The sequence below is a fragment of the Salmo salar genome, chromosome ssa21, assembly GCF_905237065.1.
Source record: "Salmo salar chromosome ssa21, Ssal_v3.1, whole genome shotgun sequence".
Lineage (NCBI taxonomy): Eukaryota > Metazoa > Chordata > Actinopteri > Salmoniformes > Salmonidae > Salmo > Salmo salar.
The window spans coordinates 21,174,370-21,198,820 of NC_059462.1; the positions used below are offsets into that span (position 1 = coordinate 21,174,370).

At 39.4% G+C, this 24,451-nt stretch overlaps 1 protein-coding gene across 1 annotated transcript in view; it reads left to right on the forward strand.

Moving 5' to 3' along the window:
* Nucleotides 1-2,114: 2,114 nt before the first annotated feature.
* The window catches only part of col5a2a (collagen, type V, alpha 2a), a 66,032-nt gene continuing 43,695 nt past the window's right edge, over nt 2,115-24,451 (forward strand). The window contains exon 1 of the mRNA XM_014164424.2: nt 2,115-2,396. Within this exon, the coding sequence (XP_014019899.2) occupies nt 2,306-2,396 (91 nt within the window). The 5' untranslated portion in view covers nt 2,115-2,305. The remainder of the gene's footprint in view (nt 2,397-24,451) is intronic.

Below are 24,451 nucleotides of genomic sequence, written 5' to 3' on the forward strand. Positions count from 1 at the left end.
TGTGGCAAAATGGCTTAAGGACAACAAAGTCAAGCTATTGGAGTTGTCTTCACAAAGCCCTGACCTCAATCCTATAGTACATTTGTGGGCAGAACTGAAAAAGCGTGAGCGAGCAAGGAGGCTTACAAACCTGACTCAGTTATACCAGCTCTGTCAGGAGGAATGGGCCAAAATTCACCCAACTTATTGTGGGAAGCTTGTGGAAGGCTACCCAAAACGTTTGATCCAAGTTCAACGATTTAAAGGCAATGCCACCAAATACTAATTGAGTGTATGTAAACTTCTGACCCACTGTGAATGTGATGAAAGAAATAAATCATTCTCTATTATTATTCTGACATTTCACATTCTTAAAATAAAGTGATGATCCTAACTGACCTAAAACAGGGAATTTTTACTAGGATTAAATGTCAGGAATTGTGAAAAACTGAGTTGAAATGTATTTGGCTAAGGTGTATGTAAACTTCTGACTTCAACTGTACAGTATGTGACCTGTTTCATGGGTTTGAGATGTTACCTCAAAAGGCCTTTGAATGTCAACTTCAGATGTAGACGCCTTTCTATCCCTTAATCCTGGTCCTGTTCAGTAGGTTCCATTTTAGCAAAAATAATTTAAACAGATAATGAAAATATGTTTTCTTATTGGACGAGTTCAGGTAGTACCTCCCCATTTCACGTTTTCGACATGCTGAACACGACCCTTGCATTGTTATGTCAATGGATTAATCCACATTCCGTGATCGGTTATGTGTATTGAGAACACATACATAGGTAAGACATAACTGTTGAACTTCAGAACAAAGTATGTCTTGCTGACAGCATATTCCAGCACCTAACTCCTCTCTCGACTCAAGTGCTGAAAATCTTATTCACATCTGTTCATCTCCTGAAAACCACAGTAGACATTTTACAGTAAATATAGTTTGCCACAGAAAGTGAATAAAGAAAACCTTTCCATTTTCAACTTTAAATGAACAAACTCCATGGGGACAATATTTTCCCCTGAATTGATGGTCATTGGGTCCCATGAAAACTTCCTCTGAGTTAAACAAGTAATGAGTTTAAGACAAAATTGCCTAGGAATGATCATAGCTCATCTCAATGTTATGCTAATTCCTGGAAAGGTTACTCCAGGTTTGTCTTGAATCTGACAGAAGAGGCTCTACCAAATACAAGTGTAATATGCTCCTTTGATTCCAGGCCTGGTCCAGAAATATTTCCTCCCTCCTAATCTCAGCACTCAGAACCAAATAAGCTAAGGCTGTCTCAAGAGACTACTCCCTCCAGTCCCTCCCTCTTTGAGGTTTGCAGATCTGAAGGAATCAAATAGGTGAAAGCAATATGGCAGAGGCTTTCCAGAGCAATGAAATGATGCTCTTGCTCCATAAGGTTGTGTGACAAATTGACAAGGGTTCCCCTTCCCCTATCGCTTCTGTAATTTGCTGAGCCTTCTGAGTTCCATATTGGATACAGCTGCTCTGCCACCTCTACGTTGATTTTATAACCTAACATAGCAGGCATAGAAAGACTCTTGAGTGGAGTTCCTACTTCAGCTTTTCATGGGATAATGCTGTGTCCCTGAAAACCGGATGTTAGCCTTTTCTTGCAAGTCTGCATTGGCTGCTGTTATTATAAAAGGAGAATCAAACTGTTATTCCTTTCATTTCTGAGGGCCCATCAATCAAAGTCAAAGGGACCTGCCGAAGAGCCTTTAAACAACATTATTACGTTTTCAGTTCAGATTTCCTATCACCTTTCGACAATGATAATGTGCCATGAACTCTACTCTTATTCTTCTAATAAAACGTTGCCTTTCAGCCCCTGCTAAGTTTGGTGCCTTGAAGACAATAAAACAGCACTTTAACAGTCCTGCTTAGCAACCACTCCAGGGAGGGGTGGGGAAGAGCAAATCAGTGACAGTTTTAAACAAGCAAAGCATTTCTTATCTGTTTCTTCTCATCTTTGCTCTAATTCTGATCTTGTTGTTTAAGTAACAAAAAAATGATAATTTGAAAGATGGGAACATGTGAACAAGGGTGTAGTTTTCAGATCCACAAATGCCTGTGATTGGATAGTTATGAGAGAGGTCTGACAAAAGGGGGAGGAAAATTAGGGTTGCCAGCATTCTTCTCACTTAAAGCTGTAACTACCCAAAAAAAGCACTCGTGCAGTCTGGGTTGGGTCTGCCTTGCTCGCTGCTTATTGGAAGTGTTCTCTGGCTACATGGTACAGTGATAACCTGGGCATTTCTCATCCTTTTTTTCCCGCTTTGTGCACAAGGAGAGCCCATGTCTTTCTTGTAGACATGATGAGCTTTGTGCATTCAAGGATTTGCCTTTTTCTGGTTGTCTCTGTGGCTCAGGTTTTGATTGTGAAATGCCAGGACGGAAACAGTGGTAAGTACATCCCTGCTTGTTTATTTTAACAATTAATTGCTGATTGGTATAGCATTAAGAGTGTGGCTGCTGGTTCCACGATGGGTTGAACTTTAAACATGAGCTTGTTGGATTAGGACTTGATATGATTTTTCTGTTGTTGAATTTGAACATTTATCTGTGAAGAGCCTCATTTGGTTCAAATTGTTGGACGTTAAGGTAGTTCTGGAGTGTGTTCTGCTAAATACAGATAACAATTAAACTATAAAACATAAAGCATAAATAATAATAGTGTATTACATTTGTAATGCACTTTTCATTATACAGAATAATTTGTAAGTGTTTTTTTTTATACCAAATAGAAGCAAAAAAAATGTTTATTGAATTGGATCTGTTTTTGCCAAAGTAGATAGCAAGGACATGACAAAAATTTTCACCTTTACCTTTTTTTGGGGGGGAGGGGTCTTTTTTACATTCTAATGGATAGCAGCTGAGGACACAGTGAAGGCATGGAACATGTAAGATACATTTCTGTAAAGGATGATTGGCACAGACCTTAGCTGGCAGGATCTCAAAAATGAATTCCAGTTTTGGATGAGAGTAACTAGAGTGTGGATTATCTTAAAGCGGCAAATCAGCTCTCAATCATATACTGTACTGCCTGTATGGACATACAGTATGTCAGTGATTGCCAGTGATGTTACATGTTACTCTAAGGTGCCAGAAGAAAGCCCTGAAAGAGAAAATAAGTGCCAGAGGACTAACTTTATTCCTCATCTCTTGTTCATTAAGTGTTACCAGCAACCAGATTTTTTTCTCTGCATTCTACATCTGCCTAAACTATTTCAACACCATGTGTCTCAGATGGAACACAGCTTGCATTCTAATGCAGAGTCATTGGAGCTCTCTATTGGTGGCCTACAGACTAGCGACCCAGCACTTAAAACCCCAGAGCTGAGTGTTAATGTTGTAGTGACGTCATGTTTTTTTAATTGCTATGATGTCATGGAACATTGTTCATTGTATGATGTCATGAGGGGAAAACCATAAAGCAGGCTACTGAAAAGGACCTTTGTGGCCCCTGATTTCAGCTCTGTGAGCTGTCAAAACAATATGTTTGATTTGTAGCTTAAGCTCAATTGGAGTTTGTTTTCCAAGTACCCATAGATACTGTATATATTCGATTTTTTTATTTTAAGTAATTCACCCAAAACATGACATCGGTGTAACCTAGATAGGGAGCCTCCTTGTGGTGGAATGAACAGGAACATTAAAATGCCTGTTTTACGTCTGTGCATGTTTGAAGCATAATGATGTTCGACATGTCAGCACATTTGATGTTGAGTTAATAACTGTTATGACAATAATGTTGCTATAGAGCCATCTCTTCCATAGTATTTATTACTTTTATAGGAATTATAGGAATATATGGCCAACTATGAAGCCTGACAAGAGGGGAAAATAAATCCAATACTTGAAATACACCATATTTAAGTAGGGCCCCCGACCTAATGCCTCTTCAAAATGGACGATTGGAGATGACTCCTCCTCAGAGGAAAATTATGTTCCTCACATTTTATTTGATTTCAGAGCAATAGTCCCAGAGGGTCTATCGTTTTCCTCTCTGCTCTCGGTGGATGCCAGGGTTTCCATATTTGTCCATATGAAACAAGGCACTGAGCACATGAACTCATGTTCCCACAGAACATTGACAAATTATGTCAGCCCAGGGAGAAGACCATGAAAAATGTATTCCTGTCAAAGCAGCGGAAAGTTTACTCAAATTCTTGCAACTAAGTCAAAAAGGAGTCAACTGCTTTTGAGTGGATATTTTAGTATATGGCTATGTTAAGTATAGAGAGTTGGTCAGTGTTAAATGGATTACAGTCTAAGTCACTTTACATCATTATGAGCAGGAAGGCATAGCCATCCTATTTTCCAAAGTGTTTATGAGTCCTTAGAACGTCAGCAACAAATCCCTGTATTTAGAACTTTGTCATTTCAGGAACCCATCAAACTCTGTTCGACTACAGATGCTGTATCTTAATTTGGTCATACTGTTGTTGCAGGAATTTTCCTGCACAGCTAGAAATTAAAACTTGTAGTGCATTCAAGGTTTAAAAAAACTTCTAAAGTTTGCAATTTTTACTTAAAAATGTCAGACTTGATTTGCCCTAATGAAAAATGTATCAACCCCTCCAAAACATGTAAATTACATGAATTAAAAATAAAAAACTGAAAAGTGGTTTGTGCATGTGTATTCACCCCTTTCGCTATGAAGCCCCTAAATAAGATCTGGTGCAACCAATTACCTTCAGAAGTCACATAATTAGTTAAATAAAGTCCACCTGTGTACAATTTAATAGTCACATGATCTCAGTATATATACACCTGTTCTGAAAGGCCCCAGAGTCTGCAACACCACTAAGCAAGGGGCACCACCAAGTAAGCGGCATCATGAAGATCAAGGAGCTCTCCAAACAGGTCAGGGACAAAGTTGTGGAGAAGTACAGATCAGGGTTGGGTTATAAAAAAAATATCCAAAACTTTGAACATCCCACGGATCGCCATTAAATCCATAATATATATTTTTTTAAGAATATGGCACCACAACAAACCTGCCAAGAGAGGGCCGCCCACCAAAACTCACGGACCAGGCAAGGAGGGCATTAATCAGAGAGGCAACAAAGAGACCAAAGATAACCCTGAAGGAGCTACAATGCTCCACAGCAGAGATTGGAGTATCTGTCCATAGGACCACTTTAAGCCGTACACTCCACAGAGCTTGGCTTTACGGAAGAGTGGCCAGAAAAAAGCTGTTGCTTAAAGAAAAACGTAAGGGGAGACTCAAACATATGGAAGAAGGTAGTCTGGTCAGATGAGACTAAAATTGGGCTTTTTGGCCATCAAGGAAAACCCTATGTCTGGTGCAAACACAACACTTCTCATCACCCTGAGAACACCATCCCCACAGTGAAGCATGGTGGTGGCAGCATTATTCTGTGGGGATGTTTTTCATCAGCAGGGACTGGGAAACTGGTCAGAATTGAAGGAATGATGGATGGCGCTAAATACAGGGAAATGCTTGAGGGAAACCTGTTTCAGCCTTCCAGAGATTTGAGACTGGGACCGAGGTTCACCTTCCAGCAGGACAATGACCCTAAGCATACTGTTAAAGCAACACTCGAGTGGTTTAAGGGGAAACATTTAAATGTCTTGGAATGGCCTAGTCAAAGCCCAGACCTCAATCCAACTGAGAATCTGTGGTATGACTTAAAGATTGCGGTACACCAGCGGAACCCATTCAACTTGCAGGAGCTGGAGCAGTTTTGCCTTGAAAAATGGGCAGAAATCCCAGTGGCTAGATGTGTCAAGCTTATAGAGACTTAACCCAAGAGACTTGCAGCTGTAATTGCTGCAAAAGGTGGCTCTACAAAGTATTGACTTTGGGGGGGTGAATATTCACGCTCAAGTTTTCAGTTTTTTGTCTTATTTCTTGTTTGTTTCACAAAATAAAATATTTAGCATCTTCAAAGTGGTAGGCATGTTGTGTAAGTCAAATGATACAACCCCCCCCCAAAAAAAAATCTAGTTTAATTTCAGGTTGTAAGGCAACAAAATAGGACAAGTGGGTGAATACTTTCGCAAGCCACTGTAATTATAATCCACGTAACACTTCACATTTCCTGTTTCTGCAGGATTATTTTCCTGTTGTGTGAAATTGACTTAAATTAAGATCTGTGTATTGCAATTATATAAAGATTTTATGAAAAATAAAGTCTCTAATGTGGTGACAGCAATGAGCTGCTGGACATTTTGAGGTGTTACTGAGGAAAACTCTAGACACACCCAATGATTCATTGTGCTCATTTGCACATTTAAAGGCTCTTTGTCAAAAGTGTAAATCTATTGTAGAATATTCCAAGATTTGTTTTCAGTTTAGTAAGCATATATGACCTCATCTATAATATGCAGTGTGACTGGGTTTAATTTAGATTTTATATGGAGAAAATGGCAACTTGAAATTGGGTGTGGTTGAATGTTGTTGAAAGTGAGAATTTGGAATATAACAGTAATATTTATCTGTTCTGGAAAAAAAGACTGTAACCATGAAGAGGAAGATAGTGGAGGGTATTAAAGTAAAAACAAATTAAACTGGCTAGATTTCTGAGAAGAGGGAGAGACTTTGAAGGGATTTGGGAGAGTTCAAGATGAACCTTTGAAGGCTGGAAACATGTTTAGAGCGAATGTTTGAAATCCAAATGTTAAGTTGAGTTCTACAGTTTAGATGAATGTCATACTGTATGTGTATACGCTTGTTGTAAGTTTGCTTGCTGAAGGGTCTCAAACTCTTGTGACAAATGAGTGGTCAAAACTTGGCACACACATGCAAACAAAACACACCATCGTTCCTCTGACAGGTAGATCTTTACTGGCACAATACAAGTTGTCCTGTAAGTCTTTTTCTGAGTATATACTGTGCAAGGATCACTGTCCCAAGTAACCAAAAGCAGCAGTTCGTGACCAGCAGTAGAGCTGTGAGAAACCATTCAAGAATATGTTAGTGTGTGAACACTCCCCCTCCCAAAGGGCAGACTGATATGCCTGCAAACATTTTCAAAGATGGCCACTTAACACTGTAAGTCAAAGGGACTTCACTTTTTACATTAAACCATTTTAACCCTTGTGGAACCTTCTTTTTATTTACTTATAAATGTCTTTATACTAGATTTTGTGATTTTTTTTGTTCACTTTTTGGTATTTATTTAGGACAAATGCCAAAGAGCCTGATAAATTTCTCCCTCTCTCTCTGTGGGTAATTTGCAACAGGCAAACAACGCTGGTATTCTGAATCAAGAAACCTATACCGTATGAGGTAACTTTGACTCGCAAATCGGTTCCAGGTGTTATTGCCACATCAGTTACATTGCATCAAATGGACGATTTTCTCAGCAAACACTAAATGTCCAAACTTGAATTCAACCAGGTCCACCAGACATGACACTGATTAGAACCATGTGCTGCATTTTTGCCATATGACTTGATTACATGCATCTTTTCTTCCCCGTGTTGGACCAAAACAAAATCCAGATTGTACTTTGTGGGATACATCTCAACCAGAGTGCCAGATATCCTTGTTTTATCAACTGCCTGGCATGATAGTCCATGGCATTGAACCTGGATGACTCAGTGGCACCACAGACTGACGGAGCAGATAGATTTTTAATGCAGCTCGTGCCCAAGAGGCCACTACTTAAAAAACCAAATGACGGCAGTCAGCAAACGGTGGAGTGGAGGGGGGATGATTTCCAGATGTTAAAATAGTTGCTTTGGCAGTATTTGGAAAGTATTAAAACAAGCATTGGCTGAAAGGAGGGAGGCTGGGGAGGAAGTTATAGAGCTGATGCAAGATGTGGTGTGTCAGGGAATGGCTTGGGGCCTGGGGGATGTGGAAAATGTGGATATGTGGGTTCATTGCTTAAGGGAGAGAGCCCCCTCTCCTCTTTCCAGCCCCCAAGCCTCCACTGTTTTAAAGTGAGAAATAATCAATTTTGCACATGTTGCGTCAGCTCTGAAAGGCACTTCGTTCTCAATCGTCTCTGTGATCCATTCAACAACCTGTCCAGACAAGATGGTCTGTTAGCACCTGCTTCGTTCAAGAACACAAACTGGCTGGCAAATGGTGTGCGTCTGTCGTTTTGAGTTGCCTTTGCAGGTTTTGAATGTTTATGCAGCTGGTTGTATTTTGTCGGAGGAGATCAGGAGAGGTGTCTGCCCTCTGGAGTTGATCCACTGGAGGTTGGCAGTCTTAAATATACTGTTCTCTTCCACTAAGCGTGTTCTCTATTTGTCCCCTGGTGACCATTTCAAAGTATGCATAATTGGTTTAAATTGTCCAATTTCATGATATGTTATGTCACATTATGGGAGGTTCTGCCTTGCAGGTTCAACAGTATTTGTTAAGCTGTGCTTCGTTGAGCTTGCCTGGCATAATGAAACCAATAGAATAGTCCCAAAAGTGCCCATCTGGCACTCAGGCAGAAGTCAAATATTTTAGACACTATTTGAACCCAGGTCTGCAGCACAACTAAACATACACTTTCCTGAATTGATCAGTGCAATTATTAAACCTTGTTGATATACAATTATACTCGTTAGATACTGACTGTATGACGTCAGAAGTGGTTTCCTATAGGTTCTTGTCTGTACTGTGCCTTCTGTGGGCCATGTGCTGCCCGATGTTTGAGTACATGCGGCCTGCACAAACCTAAATTCTAGGCTTGATTCTGTGGTTAAGGTCTATGGTTGCTGCCTGCAAAGACTAGTAGGTGGCAATGGTCATGGTGGTCATGTTTAGGTTCCATGCTCTTGTTGTGTAGAAAACTTAATTGACAGCTGACTGGGGTTAGAGGTAGGTTCCTTCCATGTGCATGGTCTTCCTCTCGTGTGTCAACATGGAACAGTTTTAAATCGGTGGAGGCTGCTGAGGGGAGGTCGGCTCATAATAATGGCTTGAATGGCGTGAACGGAATGGCATCAGACACATTGAAAACATGTTTGCTACCATTCCACTTATTCCACTCCAGGCATTACCACGAGCCCATCTTCCCCAATTAAGTTGCCACCAACCTCCTCTGTTTTAAACATATCACACATATGGAAACCACATTTGACTCCATTCGATTCATTCCATTCCAGCCATTACAATGAGCCCATCCTCCTATAGCTCCTCCCACCAGCCTCTGCAGAACACATACCCAGAAGAACATCTAGTGGCTCAGTCAGGTGCATGACACAGTATATGACTAAGGAATGGAAGTCGAATGGAAGTCAGACAGTCTGATATGTGTTAGCTCCCTTTAAACTCAGCTTGTCCCCCATGTTTGCTCAATATTTGAGTATTAATTTTATTGGCCTAAACAACTCCATTCAACTATTTAAATCGGGTGCCAGTTGCTCGTCTGTTTTCTTGCCTATGTAGGGCATGATCTAATTTTTTCACAGGTGAAAGTTTACGAGCTCAAGTGAAAAGGGTTCCAATGTTGTCAGTTAGCATGGCAAATATATGACCCTTCCATGAGTAGTTCAGATTCTTCAATTACTTGAATGATTTTCACTGAAGCACTATTATGTTGGCTAATTTGCTAATGTGGACATCAAATGTAAACTCTGTTTGCATGACTTTGAGGCCCAAAGAGCTATATAGACAACATAATTAGTGTCAGGTCGATACCAGTATCGCAATCAATTTCGTGGCAAGGAAGCAAAACATGAAGAGGATTTAACTGAAACCCCACCTCTTTAAGGAATACCTGGGATAGGATAAAGTAATCCTTCTTAATTTTATCACTTGTTGCTGAGATATAGGTCAAATTAAGATCCTACATCTGTAATGATGCACATGTGCACATGCACAAACACACACTCACTCATACAAGGCATGAGATATCATTCTATGGGGAGATGGTGTATCAGATATACATGTGTATCAGTTCTCCAAAGACTCAATAATAAGGGAATTTAGATTCTGCAAAACTACACAGCAATTTAAATTAAATAAACATGATTCAACACCAGGAGTGTTAAAGGCGCTACATGTAAAATGTCTCACCCATGTGGAAGCTAGGTGAATTGCAACAACACTAAAGCTAAATATATACAACTCTCCTCCGTCCCACGCATCCAATTTCCCAGCATTAGGGAGGAAAGGTTAGTGCTATCCAACATCCCAAGGACCCCAGATAGCACGGACCATCTTGATGGTGGGAAAAGTATCACCTTTTCATACTTGAACAAAACTAAAATACCTTAATAGAAAATGACTCAAGTAAAAGTGAAAGTCACCCAGTAAAATACTACTTTAGTAAAAGTCTAAAAGTATTAGGTTTAAAATATACTTAAGTATCAAATGTGAATGTAATTTCTAAAGTATACTTAAGTATCAAAAGTAAAAGTATATATCATTTCAAATTCCTTATATTAAGCAAACCAGGCAGCACGATTTTCTTGTTTTTAAATTGACAGATAGTCAGGGGCACACTCCAACACTCAGACATAATTTACAAATTAAGCATTTGTGTTAGTGAGTCCGCCAGAACAGATGCAGTAGGGATGATCAGATGTGTGAATTTAACCAGTTTCCTGCCCGGCTAATCATTCAAAATGTAAAGAGTACTGTTGGGTGTCAGGGAAAATGTATGGAGTAGAAAGTACATCATTTTCTTTAGGAATGTAATGGAATAAAAGTTGTACAAAATATAAAAAGTAAAATACAGATACCGCCCCAAAAAAACAACTTAAGTAGTACTTTAAAGTATTTTTACGTAAGTACTTTAAACCACTGGTAATTGACGGTTGGATATTAGTCCTGTATTGACACTGTGCCTGTTTGATGGTCGTCGGAGGGCATAGCTGGATTTCTTATAAGCTTCTGGGTTAGAGTCCGCTCCTTGAAAGCGGCAGCTATAGCCTTTAGCTCAGTGCGAATGCGATCCATGGCTTCTGGTTGGGGTATGTACGTACGGTCACTGTAGGGACGACGTCATCGATGCACTTATTGATAAAGCCAATGACTGATGTGGTGTACTCCTCATTGCTTCGGAAGAATATTCCAGTCTGTGCTTGCAAAACAGTCCTGTAGCTTAGCATCTGCTTCATCTGACCACTTTTTTATTGACCGACTCACTGGTGCTTCCTGCTTTAATTTTTGCTTGTCAGGAGGAATCAGGAGGATACAATTATGCTCAGAGCTTTGTACACATCTCTGTGTGTGGAGTAAAGGTGGTGTAGAGTTTTTTATCTCTGGTTGCACATTTAACATGCTGATAGAAATTTGGTAAAACAGATTTAAGTTTCCCTGCATTAAAGTCCCCGGCAACTGGGAGCGCCGCCTCTGGATGAGCAATTTCCTGTTTGCTTATGGCGAAATATAGCACATTGAGTGTGGTCTTAGTGCCAACATCGGTCTGTGGTGGTAAGTAGACATCTATGAAGAATACAGATGAAAACTCTCTACAGTGGTTGCTCAACTAAAAGTTTTGCGAGTATGCTGCGGTACTTAGAGGTAATTTGTGGTTTAGTACGGTACCCTGCGTCACCACTTCATCGCTCCAGACCAGCGCAAGGGGGAGGTAGAGCACTGATTATGCTTTTGGGGCCTACTGTGTCTTTAACTGACAATGTATGGGCGACATAAACCTAAATAGAAACTGATAACTGTGCACAACTTCAGTATTATGTAGCTCACACCCGACCAGTCATGTTGTACACCGCCTGAGTGGCGCAAGGGTCTAAGAGACTGCATAGCAGTGCAAGCTGTGTTGCTGCAGATGCTAGTTCAATACCTGTGCTGACCTCGACTGGGAGACCCATGAGATGACTGTAGGTTTTTGGTATCCCTCCCTCTAAAAACAAAAGTTAATCATTCTAAATAATAAACTGGCTTTATTTATTTACAAGTTAGTAACAATGTCTCACCCCATGTTCAAGAATGTGCTTTTTCTTGCTAATTTTACGTTATTTGAAAACAAAATCATCTCCAAAATATATATATTTTTAAACAAAGCAATTATTATTATTATTATTATTATTATTATTAATTTAGAATTATATAAAAGCCCCTTGTAAATTCTCACAGATATATTATTAACCCTGTTATTAGCAGGACAATATATATTGGTCATGGCGCACAATGGGATTGCCTTGCAGTTCTCCAGCTGTATCCACTGAAAGTGAGCAAGGTTCAAGGCGTGAGGGCAGGGGGCACGGGATGGGCCGCAGAGCCGCGCACAGAAGACTGACCTAGCCCATGGGGAAAGGGAGGAGGAGGAAAGGAAAAGGGGGGTGGACCCCCACCCCACCACACTGGGTAGCCAGGGGTGAAAATCTGATATTAACTTTGGAGGGGACAATTACATTACATTTTCTCAAGAGCAATTCCTGAGGGGGACACCAAAGTAGTGCTGTAACACATAGCCTACGTTGTAATATGGTAAATGTCTATTGAGGAACCAAAGAAATAAGGTTTTTGCCGTACTCCTAACTACCGGTACCCAAAACCACACAAGTAATCACAACAGCAATACCAATGCCTTTAACAAATCTTAGTTCAGTCACCAGTTTAAGTTGAGAGTGGGGGTATCCATGGCATTTTCCAATTATGTTCCTATTTTACAAGTAAAAAAATGGAGAACCTTTCATAATGTTGCCAAACAAAGACTCAACAAACTTACCTGAGACTCACTGTCTCTGCCAGTCTGTCCCTGCATATATGTCCGCAACTCTGCTGTCTGTGTGCCATCTGTTTCCTGCTCTGCCTAATGACATCATTGTGAAACATTGCCATTAGCATTTCACTTCTTTCTTATGAACATTTTATCAACTAGTCTTTGAGATATTAGGCTACTAGGGTTCTTACTTTGCGTTTTGGTGTACTGAAAAATACTCTGATGTCTGTATTTTTTCTGCCATTTTTCTACCTGGCTGGCTACACACACACACAGTGTGTAGGTTATTTACAGTAGGAGATGGGCTTCTATCATCTTATCTTCTATCATCCTATATGGGCTTCGATCTAAAAGGTAGCTAGCAAATGTGAAACGGATTGCAGTGACAAGAGTTGACAGCTGTATGAGTTCACCATTTACACAACATATGCTGCAACCTTTTGTAATTTTAATCATTTGTTTCATATTGCCTGGCTTCCAACAATAGCTGAATTTGCAAAGCTAGCGAGCACCAATTCCGTTTCAGTGGTGTTTGCTATAATCTTTGCTACCCGGGTTTAATAAAGGTGAAATAAAATAAATAAATAAAAGTTCCCTTGCGACAATTTAGCTTTTGCAACGAGACCATTAAATATATTTAAGACAATGGTAGAAGAGAGTGTAGTTCTGTTCAGTTTGGACTTTATCGCTAACCTTATCACAGGGACTTTGAAGCACTAACTTACATCTGCGTGCTGATCTTGGAATAAATTGACGATAGCAAAGATTCCATCTTTGACGACGCCACATAAATGGAATAGGTACTAGCTAGCCTAATAGTTCATATTTGCGCGCTAGCTCTGCAAATGCAGCTAGTGTGTGTATGAACCCTGCCAACATAAAACAAAACATTGCTATGGCGCGATTGACTGCATTAACCTCCCGTCAGTTACGTGCATTGAGTGCCTTTCAGACAGTAGATACGAACCCTCTGTTACCTTGCCAACTAAGGAACTGGCAGTGGATCAAACCATTGTGAGGCAAAGGGTGGGGGGTCACAATCTTTTTAAACTTAAAAACGCGCTATTAAGTGTCTATAATCAGCACAATTGCTTTCATTGCATATTATTAATATTATTTAAATTACATAGTGTTTACAGTGATATATGGGGGGGACAAATCATATTTTTCCCAGGATGGGGGGGTCGTGTCCCCCTAGTCCCCCCTGGGATTTCCGCCCCTGTGGGTAGCACAGAGCAACACTTTAAGGAGCATTGCACTAAGAATGGCGCTGACTAGGGAAACATTCCCTCTGTTTTTATTGCCAATCTGCATGTTAAAACTAAAACAATGTAACTAATGATGGCATCTTTATGCTTTCGTTAATAAAATAATGATAGAAATACTATTTCAAAATGCCGATGTTTATTTAGTTATGGATCCATAACGAAGTACTATGGGATTAAAGTCTCCCGCATGACACAGGGATTCTTTAGCTAAATAGCCAAGTACTGTAGTCTACTCCCGACAGTCACGTTGTACAGCGCCATATCTTCCATTCCATCCTAATGGAAACCCAGAGGGTTTTTTGTATTTCTTGAAATAGATACACCATAATATTAATCAAATTAATTAAGCAAGCTTTCTTAAAATCAGTCCCATATACTATTTTATTACAAAAAAATTCTCTAGTACAGCAACTATTGAAGGCTATCAAATTCTTCTCAAAGATGCCCTCTGGTGGTCGAACTAGCACTAACTAGCATTAATGGTACCATTGGTTGGCACTTACATAACGTGCCATAGAATTCTGCGGCACCACGCAAGCTATGTTGCAGTACGTTGCAACTTTTAAAGGACGAACCTCTGTAGGTAGATAGTGTGGTCTACAGCTTATCACGAGATACTCTACCTCAGGCAAGCAAAACCTTGAGACTTCCTTAGATATTGTGCACCAGCTGTTGTTTACATATATGCATAGTCCACCACCCCTTGTCTTACCAGACGCCGCTGTTCTATCCTGCCAATACAGCGTATAACCAGCCAGCTGTATGTTGATAATGTCGTCGTTCAGCCACGACTCCATGAAGTATAAGATATTACAGTTTTTAATGTCCCATTGGTAGTTTAATCTTCCTCGTCGGTCGTCGATTTTATTTTCCAAGAATTGCACATTAGCTAGTAGAACGGAGGGCAGAGGGGGTTTATTCCATTGCCTACGAATTCTTAGGAGGCAGCCCGACCTCTGTCTTCTTTTTCTCTGTCGTCTCTTCAGGCAAATGATGGGGGATTTGGGCCTGTTCCCGGGAAAGCAGTATGTTGTTCACATCGGGCTCGTCGAACTCGTTAAAGGAAGAAAAAGCTGTTCGCTGTTCTGATGTCCAGAAGTTATTTTTGGTCATAAGAGATGGTAACAGCAACATAACGTATAAAATAAGTTACAAAATAAGTTACAAACAACAACAAAAAACGAACATAAAAACACAATCAGTTAGGAGCACGGCGTCGTCTTCCCTCATCTTTGTCATTATAGCATCCGTGACAGAAATGGCAGCGCCATTGAAGTTATCTCTATTTTAAAGAAGTCCATTTTCCAGTTGGACATGACTCCAACAGGGTCACCAGGAGAGATCAGCCAATGAAGTTTGAAGCCCCACTGAGATGACTACATTAAAATGGTGGAAGCCTTTTGGCCACTAGAGGCCTCTATCATTTTCTATTCGCTTGCCCCAGTATGCCATTGTTAGTTGTGCTCGAGGAGTAGATGACCACACCTTATAGTGATGCAAATGTTAGTGAGGGAAGGTGCAGTTGTGAAACAGAAATTTGCATTTTAGATTATGATTTTGTATTGGCACAAAAAGTTATTGTGAAACACTATCATTCCACTATTACTGGAGATATATTATGGACGTTTTCTGAAATTACAATGCTAAAATTCTACATGTATCTCCTATAAAATCAACACTTTCTTAGTGTTTATATTGGTCTAGGTGTTATGAAATATACATTTTAGATGTGTTCATATTTGAAATCACACTAAGCAGTGTTGTGCTCTTAACACTCATGTACTTTCTTACAGTGTTAATCCATATACCAATGACACTTTTCAGTGTTGTGAGTTGTAACTCTCAGGGTGTTGGGAAATGAAACTTTATAGCAGTATTTTGGGGGGATGTTGTTTTAACACTATATGATGAAAAACTGAATTTGCATATTTCACAGGGTGCCTTTTCTTTCCGAGTGAATTGTAGAGTTACCACTCATGGCTGTATTTGTTAGTGACAGAGACATGATTATGGAATTCTTATGTCTTTCACCAAATGCTATCATTAAACTATAACTTCATGATACCTACACCAGGTCTTACTTTGATTGGCTAAATTATATGTAAAACAGTGGTGTTAATAAACTACTGGTTTACAGGCCACATCAGGCCTGCAAGTTACATTATGCTGCTGTGTAATTCCAACTGGAATTCACCCAGAGTTAGGATATCCAACAGTTGGAAGTTCTTTTCACCTGCAACATGCATTCAGAAAGTTGATAAGAAGACCTAAACCATTTAAACTGGAACAACCATTTCAGTAATGGGCACAATATATTTAACTAACTGTTTGGATTAGTTTAGAAAATGTATGTTATTTATTTTTGTGTTGCAAAAGATTAATCAATCAATCAATTTACATGCAAAAACACAGATATCCCCCCACCAAAACAATACAGTGGAGCATGTTGGGGAATATGATAATGATGGGAGTTGTTTTGATGGGACTGTTTTACTTTCCAAAGTGTAAAACAATAACTCTGGTTATTAAAACCAACACTGGGTGTTATTTTACACCAAAGAGTGTTAATTTCACTAGAAATTTTACACAACAAAATCAACACTGACCAGTTTAGCATGCTGCCAGTTTGAATCTGGGTAGTTCTTGGTGGACGTTTCATAGCCATTTTAAAGCAAATTTCCTGCAATTGTACACATATTGCCATGGGGCAGAGAGAAAAAAATGCAGTTTTAGAGCTAATTTCCTGCTATTCCACACATTTTGCCATGAGGGTGAGAGAACATTTGGCCGTTTTACAGCTAATTTCCTGTAATTCTCTCTATATATATTTTGCCATGGCTTATGATGTGTTCATATGCTATCTGGGAAGGGGGGCGTACTTTTTTGCACAATGTACGACTGTTTTGTCAGACAGTCACAAACCGATGTCCATTCATCTCCCAACAAGCAGACTACACAGTAAGCCAGACCAATGTGAATGTCTGGCCATGGAAATGTCTGCAAGTTTCACTGTGAGTCATGGGTACTAGGAAACTAAACTGGATGATTTCACCAGAGTTGCTATGATTTGAAAGAGCCGGGCTGTTAACTGATACATTTGGTTTGTTTAATAACTTTGAAAACCTCACAGGCTGTGTTGCCTTTTCTTATGCAGAGATGTCATATTATAACTACTTTATATGACATATTATATATTAGATGTGACATTTAACCACATGACATAGACTTATTAACCTATACACAACAGCTATTAAGAAAGATTGATGGCTGTTTTCAGCGATCAAACATCTGAAAGCAGCCTTTTACTGGCAAAAAAAAAGACTCAGTGAGTGAAGTATTATTGAGTGCAGCTTTTGGATGATTGCTGTAAATATGTGCGGTGCAAAAAGCGATTCCACATGTGTTTTCTGTGGGGAACAATTGCTTGCAAAATTGCCTCGTAATTGCCATCGTGAAAAGACAAACTATTTACATTTTCCGTTCAAGCTTTGCTTAATAGGCCGTGGATGATCTCTAGTTAACACAGCATCTACACAACCGTACAGGGTTTCTGGCTCCAGTCATTCAAATCTTTATTTACCCACCCAGACTCAGGGAGGCCACTAAAGTAGTTGATATCTGGTTTTAATGGTTTTATCTGACTGAAGACATGGTCATGCTGTCTTTTCCATCCCCAGTTATGTGTGTTGGCAGGTTATTAATGTGTGTGTGTGTGTGTTTGGTTTTACTATCCTTGTGGGGACCATAAGTCCTCACAAGGATAGTAATACAAGGAACATTCAGACATTTTGCTGGTTCCCACAAGGAAAAAGGCTATTTTAGGTTTAGGGGTTAGGTGTAGGGTTACAATTAGGGTTAAGGCTACAATTAGGGTTAGGGTATTAGGGTAAGGGTTAAGACATAGGGTTGAGTTTAGGGTTAGGAGTTCAGGTTAGGGTTAGGGGTTCAGGTTAGGGTTATGGTTAAGGTTAAGTTTAGGGTTAGGTTGGTCCCCACAAAGATAATAAAACATATGTGTGTGCGTGTGTGTGTGGTTTTACTATTCTTGTGTGGACCAGAAGTCCTAAGGTTAGGTTTAGGGTTGGGTTGGGTTTGGGGGGGGGGCTGTGCTTGTGTGTGCATCCATGCGTGCGTGGATATGTGGTGGGATAGCTCTGTGTGGCACATGTTATCCAGGGCAGATTCCTTCTCTCTCAGCCCAGTCTCCTCCCCACGAGCTGGGCTAGCTCCATCACAGGAAGCCCTGTCACAGCGGAATTTCCTCTGGAAGAGTTCCGTGTTTGCTCTCAAGGATGGGGCTATTCATATCCACAGTCGTTTATCCCCCTGTAAAACCTTGGAGAGATAAAGGAAACGTTTATTTTGGGTCTACGTCTCTAGGGGATATTGTGTACGAGGACACATGGTAATGCAGATATGTGTCAAGAGGATGTATTACTTAGATTCTATAATCTAGAGTTAAAGCATTCTGTTTGATTTAAGCATACCATTTGAAGCATGATATTATGGGCATACCAATCATGTTGTTTTGATTGCAACAATGTCAATGCTATTGTGAGTGGGTGAGTCAACCATTTTGGTGTATATACTGTACCTCAGCATCAATAGGATTTATGACTGGTTATCCATGTAATTAGATCTATTTTTAAAAGGAGATATGGATGAACTCTCCCTTTAAAACTGAAGAACATACTTGTTTCCTAATGGGAAAAGGTCCACCCTACTCTGAATTCAGAGCAGACATTTTAGAACTGTTGAAGCTCAAACAGCTGCTGATGACATATTCAGAAAATATGCAATGGCTGCTGATAGAAGGGAGGAGCCACAGCAAACAAAGTGGAGACAACTTGCCAAGAACAAATTCAAAGTTTGGCAGTAATACATTATATTGAGAGAGTGGTTCACTTAAGAAAGTGGCTGAATATATTGATTGATTGAATGCAAACTTTACAGTTAAGAATAGTTTTTTACTTTTCATAAGAGGAGAGGAAAAGAGACATTTCCTGGCCTCCTTTGAGGCAGTTCTCTTTAAGTGAGTATGTTTGGAATGTAACTTTCATGTCGCTTTTTTACCTTACTTTCACTATCAAGAGGTCAGTAGAACATATAGTTTAAAATGTTCCACCCACAGGTCTCACTCATCCATCCTAGAACTCAAAGCCATTGTGTTTGTGATTTGACGTCAACATTTAAATGATGACTTGATTTGCTCTCAAAACATGAAATTCTATTAAATCCTTGTTTTATGTATTATGTTTTTCTTGAGGCTGACTCTAGTCAACATTTTGGGTCTCACTACTGGAAAGTGAGAACATGTACTACATCTTTATGCTATGTAGGATACTGCAATTACAGAATCCGTTCAAGTATTGTTTTAATCCAAAAGTAATGTAAGCACCAAGTGTGTGCTAGTATTTTAAAGAGAGCAATTTGGAGTCTACTCTGTATCTATAATAACATTATTTTGACTGCTCTAGATCTGTCTCCACGTTTAACAGAGATATACTGTAGGACACCGTAAACTTGAAGGGGTCCATTTACTAATAAAGTGAAAACCATACATTATGTCACTCCCCCACCCCAGGCTTTAGTTTGAGTGATGTCACCGGAGGCAAGGGGGGCTATCCCTAGATAAAGGGTTGTTGTTCTTGCAAACTGCCTTCTATCTCTTCTTCCTTCTTCCTCCATGAGTTTTGGTCAGAATTCCTACACAACATATTCCCCAGTGTTAAATGAACACTGAAAGTGTGGACCCGTATAGACACTGAACAGTGTTGAATTAACACACTGCTTACTGCAAACCTTCATTTGCATATTTCCTAGAGTGCTTTGCCTTTCGAGTGAATTGTAGAGTGACTGAATTTGTTAGTGACAGAGAAATGCTTTTTTCATACATCCATTTTCAGTCCTAAGTGAATATGTTATCATTAAAATGTTATTATAATTATAAAATGTAATATACTGGACTGTTTGGATGACTCAACAGCTAGGTTGCAGACAATGGGTCACTTAGTTGGGTCGTTTTTTAATGCTGGGTTATTGAGATATGACCAAGCGGGTCAGCTCAGAAGACCAGATGTTTGGCTTAGTAGGGGCCTCGATATCGGTAAATATATTTTTGTCGAGCCGTGAAAGTAAATGTCATTCTGATTCATCTGTCAGTAGAATTGTTATCACATGTTACGGCTGAATTTCGTAGCTTTAATAAAGCTTACAGTAGTGTATGAGTTCCTTAAAAGCCTATACAGGTTCCAATTTGAAATCCCTCATGGGATAGTAACCACTTTGGTGCAATATTTAAATAATAATGGTAATTCAGTATTTTTGTATTAAAGTATATAATTTTCAATAATATTCAAGGAAACATTTACATAGGTGTGTATGAACCTAACATAATCAACAGTAATTACATTTACTCTCACGGGTCGCCAAAAATAACTAAAACCACTCTCGTAATAAGCCACACCTCCTGAAAATAACCTATGGATTACATAAATAAGACCCAGCTGCTTGGTCAACCCAGCATGAAAGTGAGCAAAACCCCAATTGACGGTTAAATGAACCAACGTTTGGGTAATCCGAACAACTCAACATGTTGGGTTATTCATGCAATCTGTCAAATTATGATGTCTTGCAAAGTGATGTGTAATTCCTATTGAAATCCAGCCAGAGAGAGGATATCCAAACTTTGTCATTTTTAATCACCCGCAACCTGCATTCAGAAAGACTGCCAGCATTGAGCAGACTGAAATAGGAGACTAGCTAAAGCATCTAAACTGGAACACCATTTCAGTAACGGATGCAATAAGTCCAAGTAACATATTGGATTAGTTTAGAAAATGTATGTCATTTAGATTGGAGAAGCATAGATTAATGAATCAGTCAATGTAAATCCCAAAACATAGATATTGAAACAAACAATTCTTAAAAATCAACCTGCAATAGAGCATGCTGTGAAATATGATGGGTGTGGTTTTGGTTCAACTGTTGTTATTAACACCACCACTGGGGTTATTTTACACCAATGAGTGTTAATTAAACACAGAGTTATTAATTGTTATGTTTAGAGTGTAGGCCTTTAAAATAAGGCCTTATGAAATACGCATCGCATTGTGTTCAATAATAACATTTTAATGATAACATATTCGCTCAGGATCTCACTTGGTGAAGTTCATAGGACTGAAAATGGATGAATGCAACAGCCATGTCTCTGTCACTAACAAATACAATCATTGGAAATAACTCTGCAATTCACTCGAAAGGCAAGACACTAGGAAATAAGGCTTTACACCAAGCAGTGTGTTAATTTAACACTATTCCAGTGTCTTTACAGGTACACACTTTCAGTGTTCATTTAATGAATGAATTGTGTTGATTTAACACTGGAGAATTTGCTGTGAACAAAAAGCATTCCCATTCATTCCTAGACTGTGCATGACTAAAGTGCATGACTGAAGTGCATGAACGTGCATGACTAAAGTACGCAAATCTGCGGTGCAGTCGTGAGATGTAAATATTTAGACCACATCTTTGCCTTGCCCTAGGCTGTACTGAGCAACACACTGTAATGTAAGTCAGTGTCATTGCAAACCAGCTGCATCAGCTCTGCTAGCTTTCAGACCTATCAAACAAAGAGAGATGGAATGGAAAAGGGGGAGAGAAAGAGAGAGTGAGACCAAGATAATTAGCATTAGAAGGAAACACCAGGCAAGGATGTTTCCCTCGCTAGGGAGAGAATATGGCATTATTTAATTATTACGCCTAGAGGTCAAATGAAAGGTGGTGGCAGTATATCTTCTATAGCCCAGGGATGTTTCCCATGACATATATACGATGCCACATAAAACAGCTCGAAGTTTGTCCCTCCAAAAATAATGATTATGATCGAACATGCGATTTCATCTTTCGACTGGAGTTTAGCTTATTCAAGGTTTAAGAAGTATAGCCAGATAGAGGTCCAGCTTGAGTACATTCTCTGCAGTTGTAGTTCTCTGTTCCAGAGAAGGACAATTATGAATCCACACAGAAACTTAGACATCTCTGTAAACAAATCAAGTCCTTTGAAAAAGTAAAAAAAAACTCTGATTTGTTGTCTGCTTTGTGGTATGCATAACGACGGTTTGAGGTCAGCTGGAGCAGCATTACCACTGTAAAAACCTATGATTGGTTTTATCCCAAGCATCAATTAGCTGCTAATTACACAGTAATTACTATGTTCTTAGTTCAGGGAGGCCAATGATCTGAAAAACCCTATTGTAGAAGTAGGCCTAATCGAAGACAGGCAAGCAGTTTTCTTGAGGGATGAGTTGCAAGAGCTAATGCTCTGTTATAAACACGCTGGTGATTGTTTACCTTTCCTAGTGAATATTGTCACTGATGTTTCTGGGTAGCATGTGAGCCATTTTGTTTGGTGTCAGTTGACATATTATATCCTAGGAGGCGGGACATCAGTTCCATTGACTGACAGGTTTTCTTAGTCATTCAGTGTGATTGTGTCATTTAGAGTGATATCACCCTCAGCCTGACTACATGGTGCTGGTAGTGCATATTCATTATATTTATTTTTTATGTTTCTACTGTATATCAACTAAAGACATTGGGATGTTGCTAAATAATAATCCCTGGTAGCCATAATGAATTACCAACTGACATTTAAAATAGGACAGATGACAAACTATATGCTGTAGAAAGAGACCGTTATAGGTGGAGTTGTTAGGGAAGGATCAAGTGAAGACATCAAGTTAAGCTTTAAGCACCAGCTGTCAGAGCAGCTCACAGATCGCTGCATCTGTACATAGCCCATCTGTAAACAGCCCATCTATCTACCTCATCCCCATACTGTATTTATTTATTTATCTTGCTCCTTTGCACCCCAGTATCTCTACTTGCACATTCATCTTCTGCACATCTACCATTCCAGTGTTTAATTGCTATATTGTAATTACTTCGCCACCATGACCTATTTATTGCCTTAACTCCCTTATCTTACCTCATTTGCACTCACTGTATATACACTTTTTTGTTTTCTTTTTTCTACTGTATTATTGACTGTATGTTTTGTTTATTCCATGTGTAACTCTGTGTTGTTGTATGTGTCGAATTGCTATGCTTTATCTTGGCCAGGTCGCAGTTGCAAATGAGAACTTGTTCTCAACTAGCCTACCTGGATAAATAAAGGTGAAATAAAAAAAATTAATTAAACATGATTATCTTTTAATGATTAAATCATGTAGATTTATGCTTCTATCCCCCTCAGTTGTTCAAGTTCAGTGAGTTGTTTCAGTGAGTGTTTCAGTGAGTTGTTTCAGTGAGTTGTTTCAGAGAGTTGTTTCAGTAAGTGGTTTCTGTTAAGATCTCCATTTATATCAAACATTTACTCTCACTCTATTTTGTATGTAAAAATATGGGCAACATCGCGGTAGACATCCCCTTACTGTTCCTCCTCCTCGCTGTAGAGCAGAGCAGAGAGTTTATTCTCCCACATCTGGATATGCACTTAGTTGATATAAAACACCAGGATCCCGTGACATTGTGTATTTGTTAAAGTGCAGGCTGGTAAACTGGAATGTTGTACGTCACCATGCAAAGTTTCCTTTGCATTGTGGGTTGTCGTCATTTGGCACTAAAGCGGAAGAAACTGGGAGGAACTACCTCCAATAAGAAACATTAATTTAAATATTCTGTTCCAAAACATTAAAAAAAGTATATTACATGCCCTAATATATGACCCTGGTGTGATGTATGGACTGGCTGGGTTCTCATGCATGGAAGGAAGAAATCGAGCTTGAAATTACTATCGAAGTAATGAGGAAGATCGTTCCAGCTGTGTCATAGTCAATGATGTGCTTGTTATTGGTCTTTAAGGTGTACATTGTGTCTGTTGATTTGGTGGTTGCAGTCTATGAGGCTCAATTGATCACCAAATGAATTCAACACCAGAGGCAGAGAACTTATGGATTGTAATGTATCTGAGTTTGATTCAGAAGGTCTGTTACAGGATAGCCTGTATGTATTCACAAAGAGAGAAAACGTGCCCAGCTACACTTAAAGGGTGTCAACATGTTCTGCTTGGTTTGATCTAGTGGAGACCACCTGAGAGGATGTGGAAACCACATGTTTTACTGCTAACCCGAACACTGTAGAGATAACACATGGTTACAAATCAAACAGGTAGCCTACACCTGTGGAAACCAAAGAGCATTTTGTACCTGTATATGGTTAGTTTTCACACCAAAAATGTATGCAAATGATATGACAATGGTAACCACTATACACACAGGAGATATATGCCCGTAACATAGACTAACTTGCCTCACACTCAACCTATAGATAGTGCTAGTGCTGTTTTGTTGTTTCTGTCTAGAAATGACATGCACATTTATCTCACAAATTGTAAGATATGCCATTTAAGACCACTGGAGTGAAATGGAAATTGATTACAGTAATAGACATGCAAGTATAGCACAGCTGGTTCAGGTTAAGGAGCATTTAATAAGCGCTTTTACATAGAGATTCATTATATGCTTTGAGCTGGAATTCTTCTTCATGCCTGTTTTTATGTGCCAGGTGTGTTATAATACCA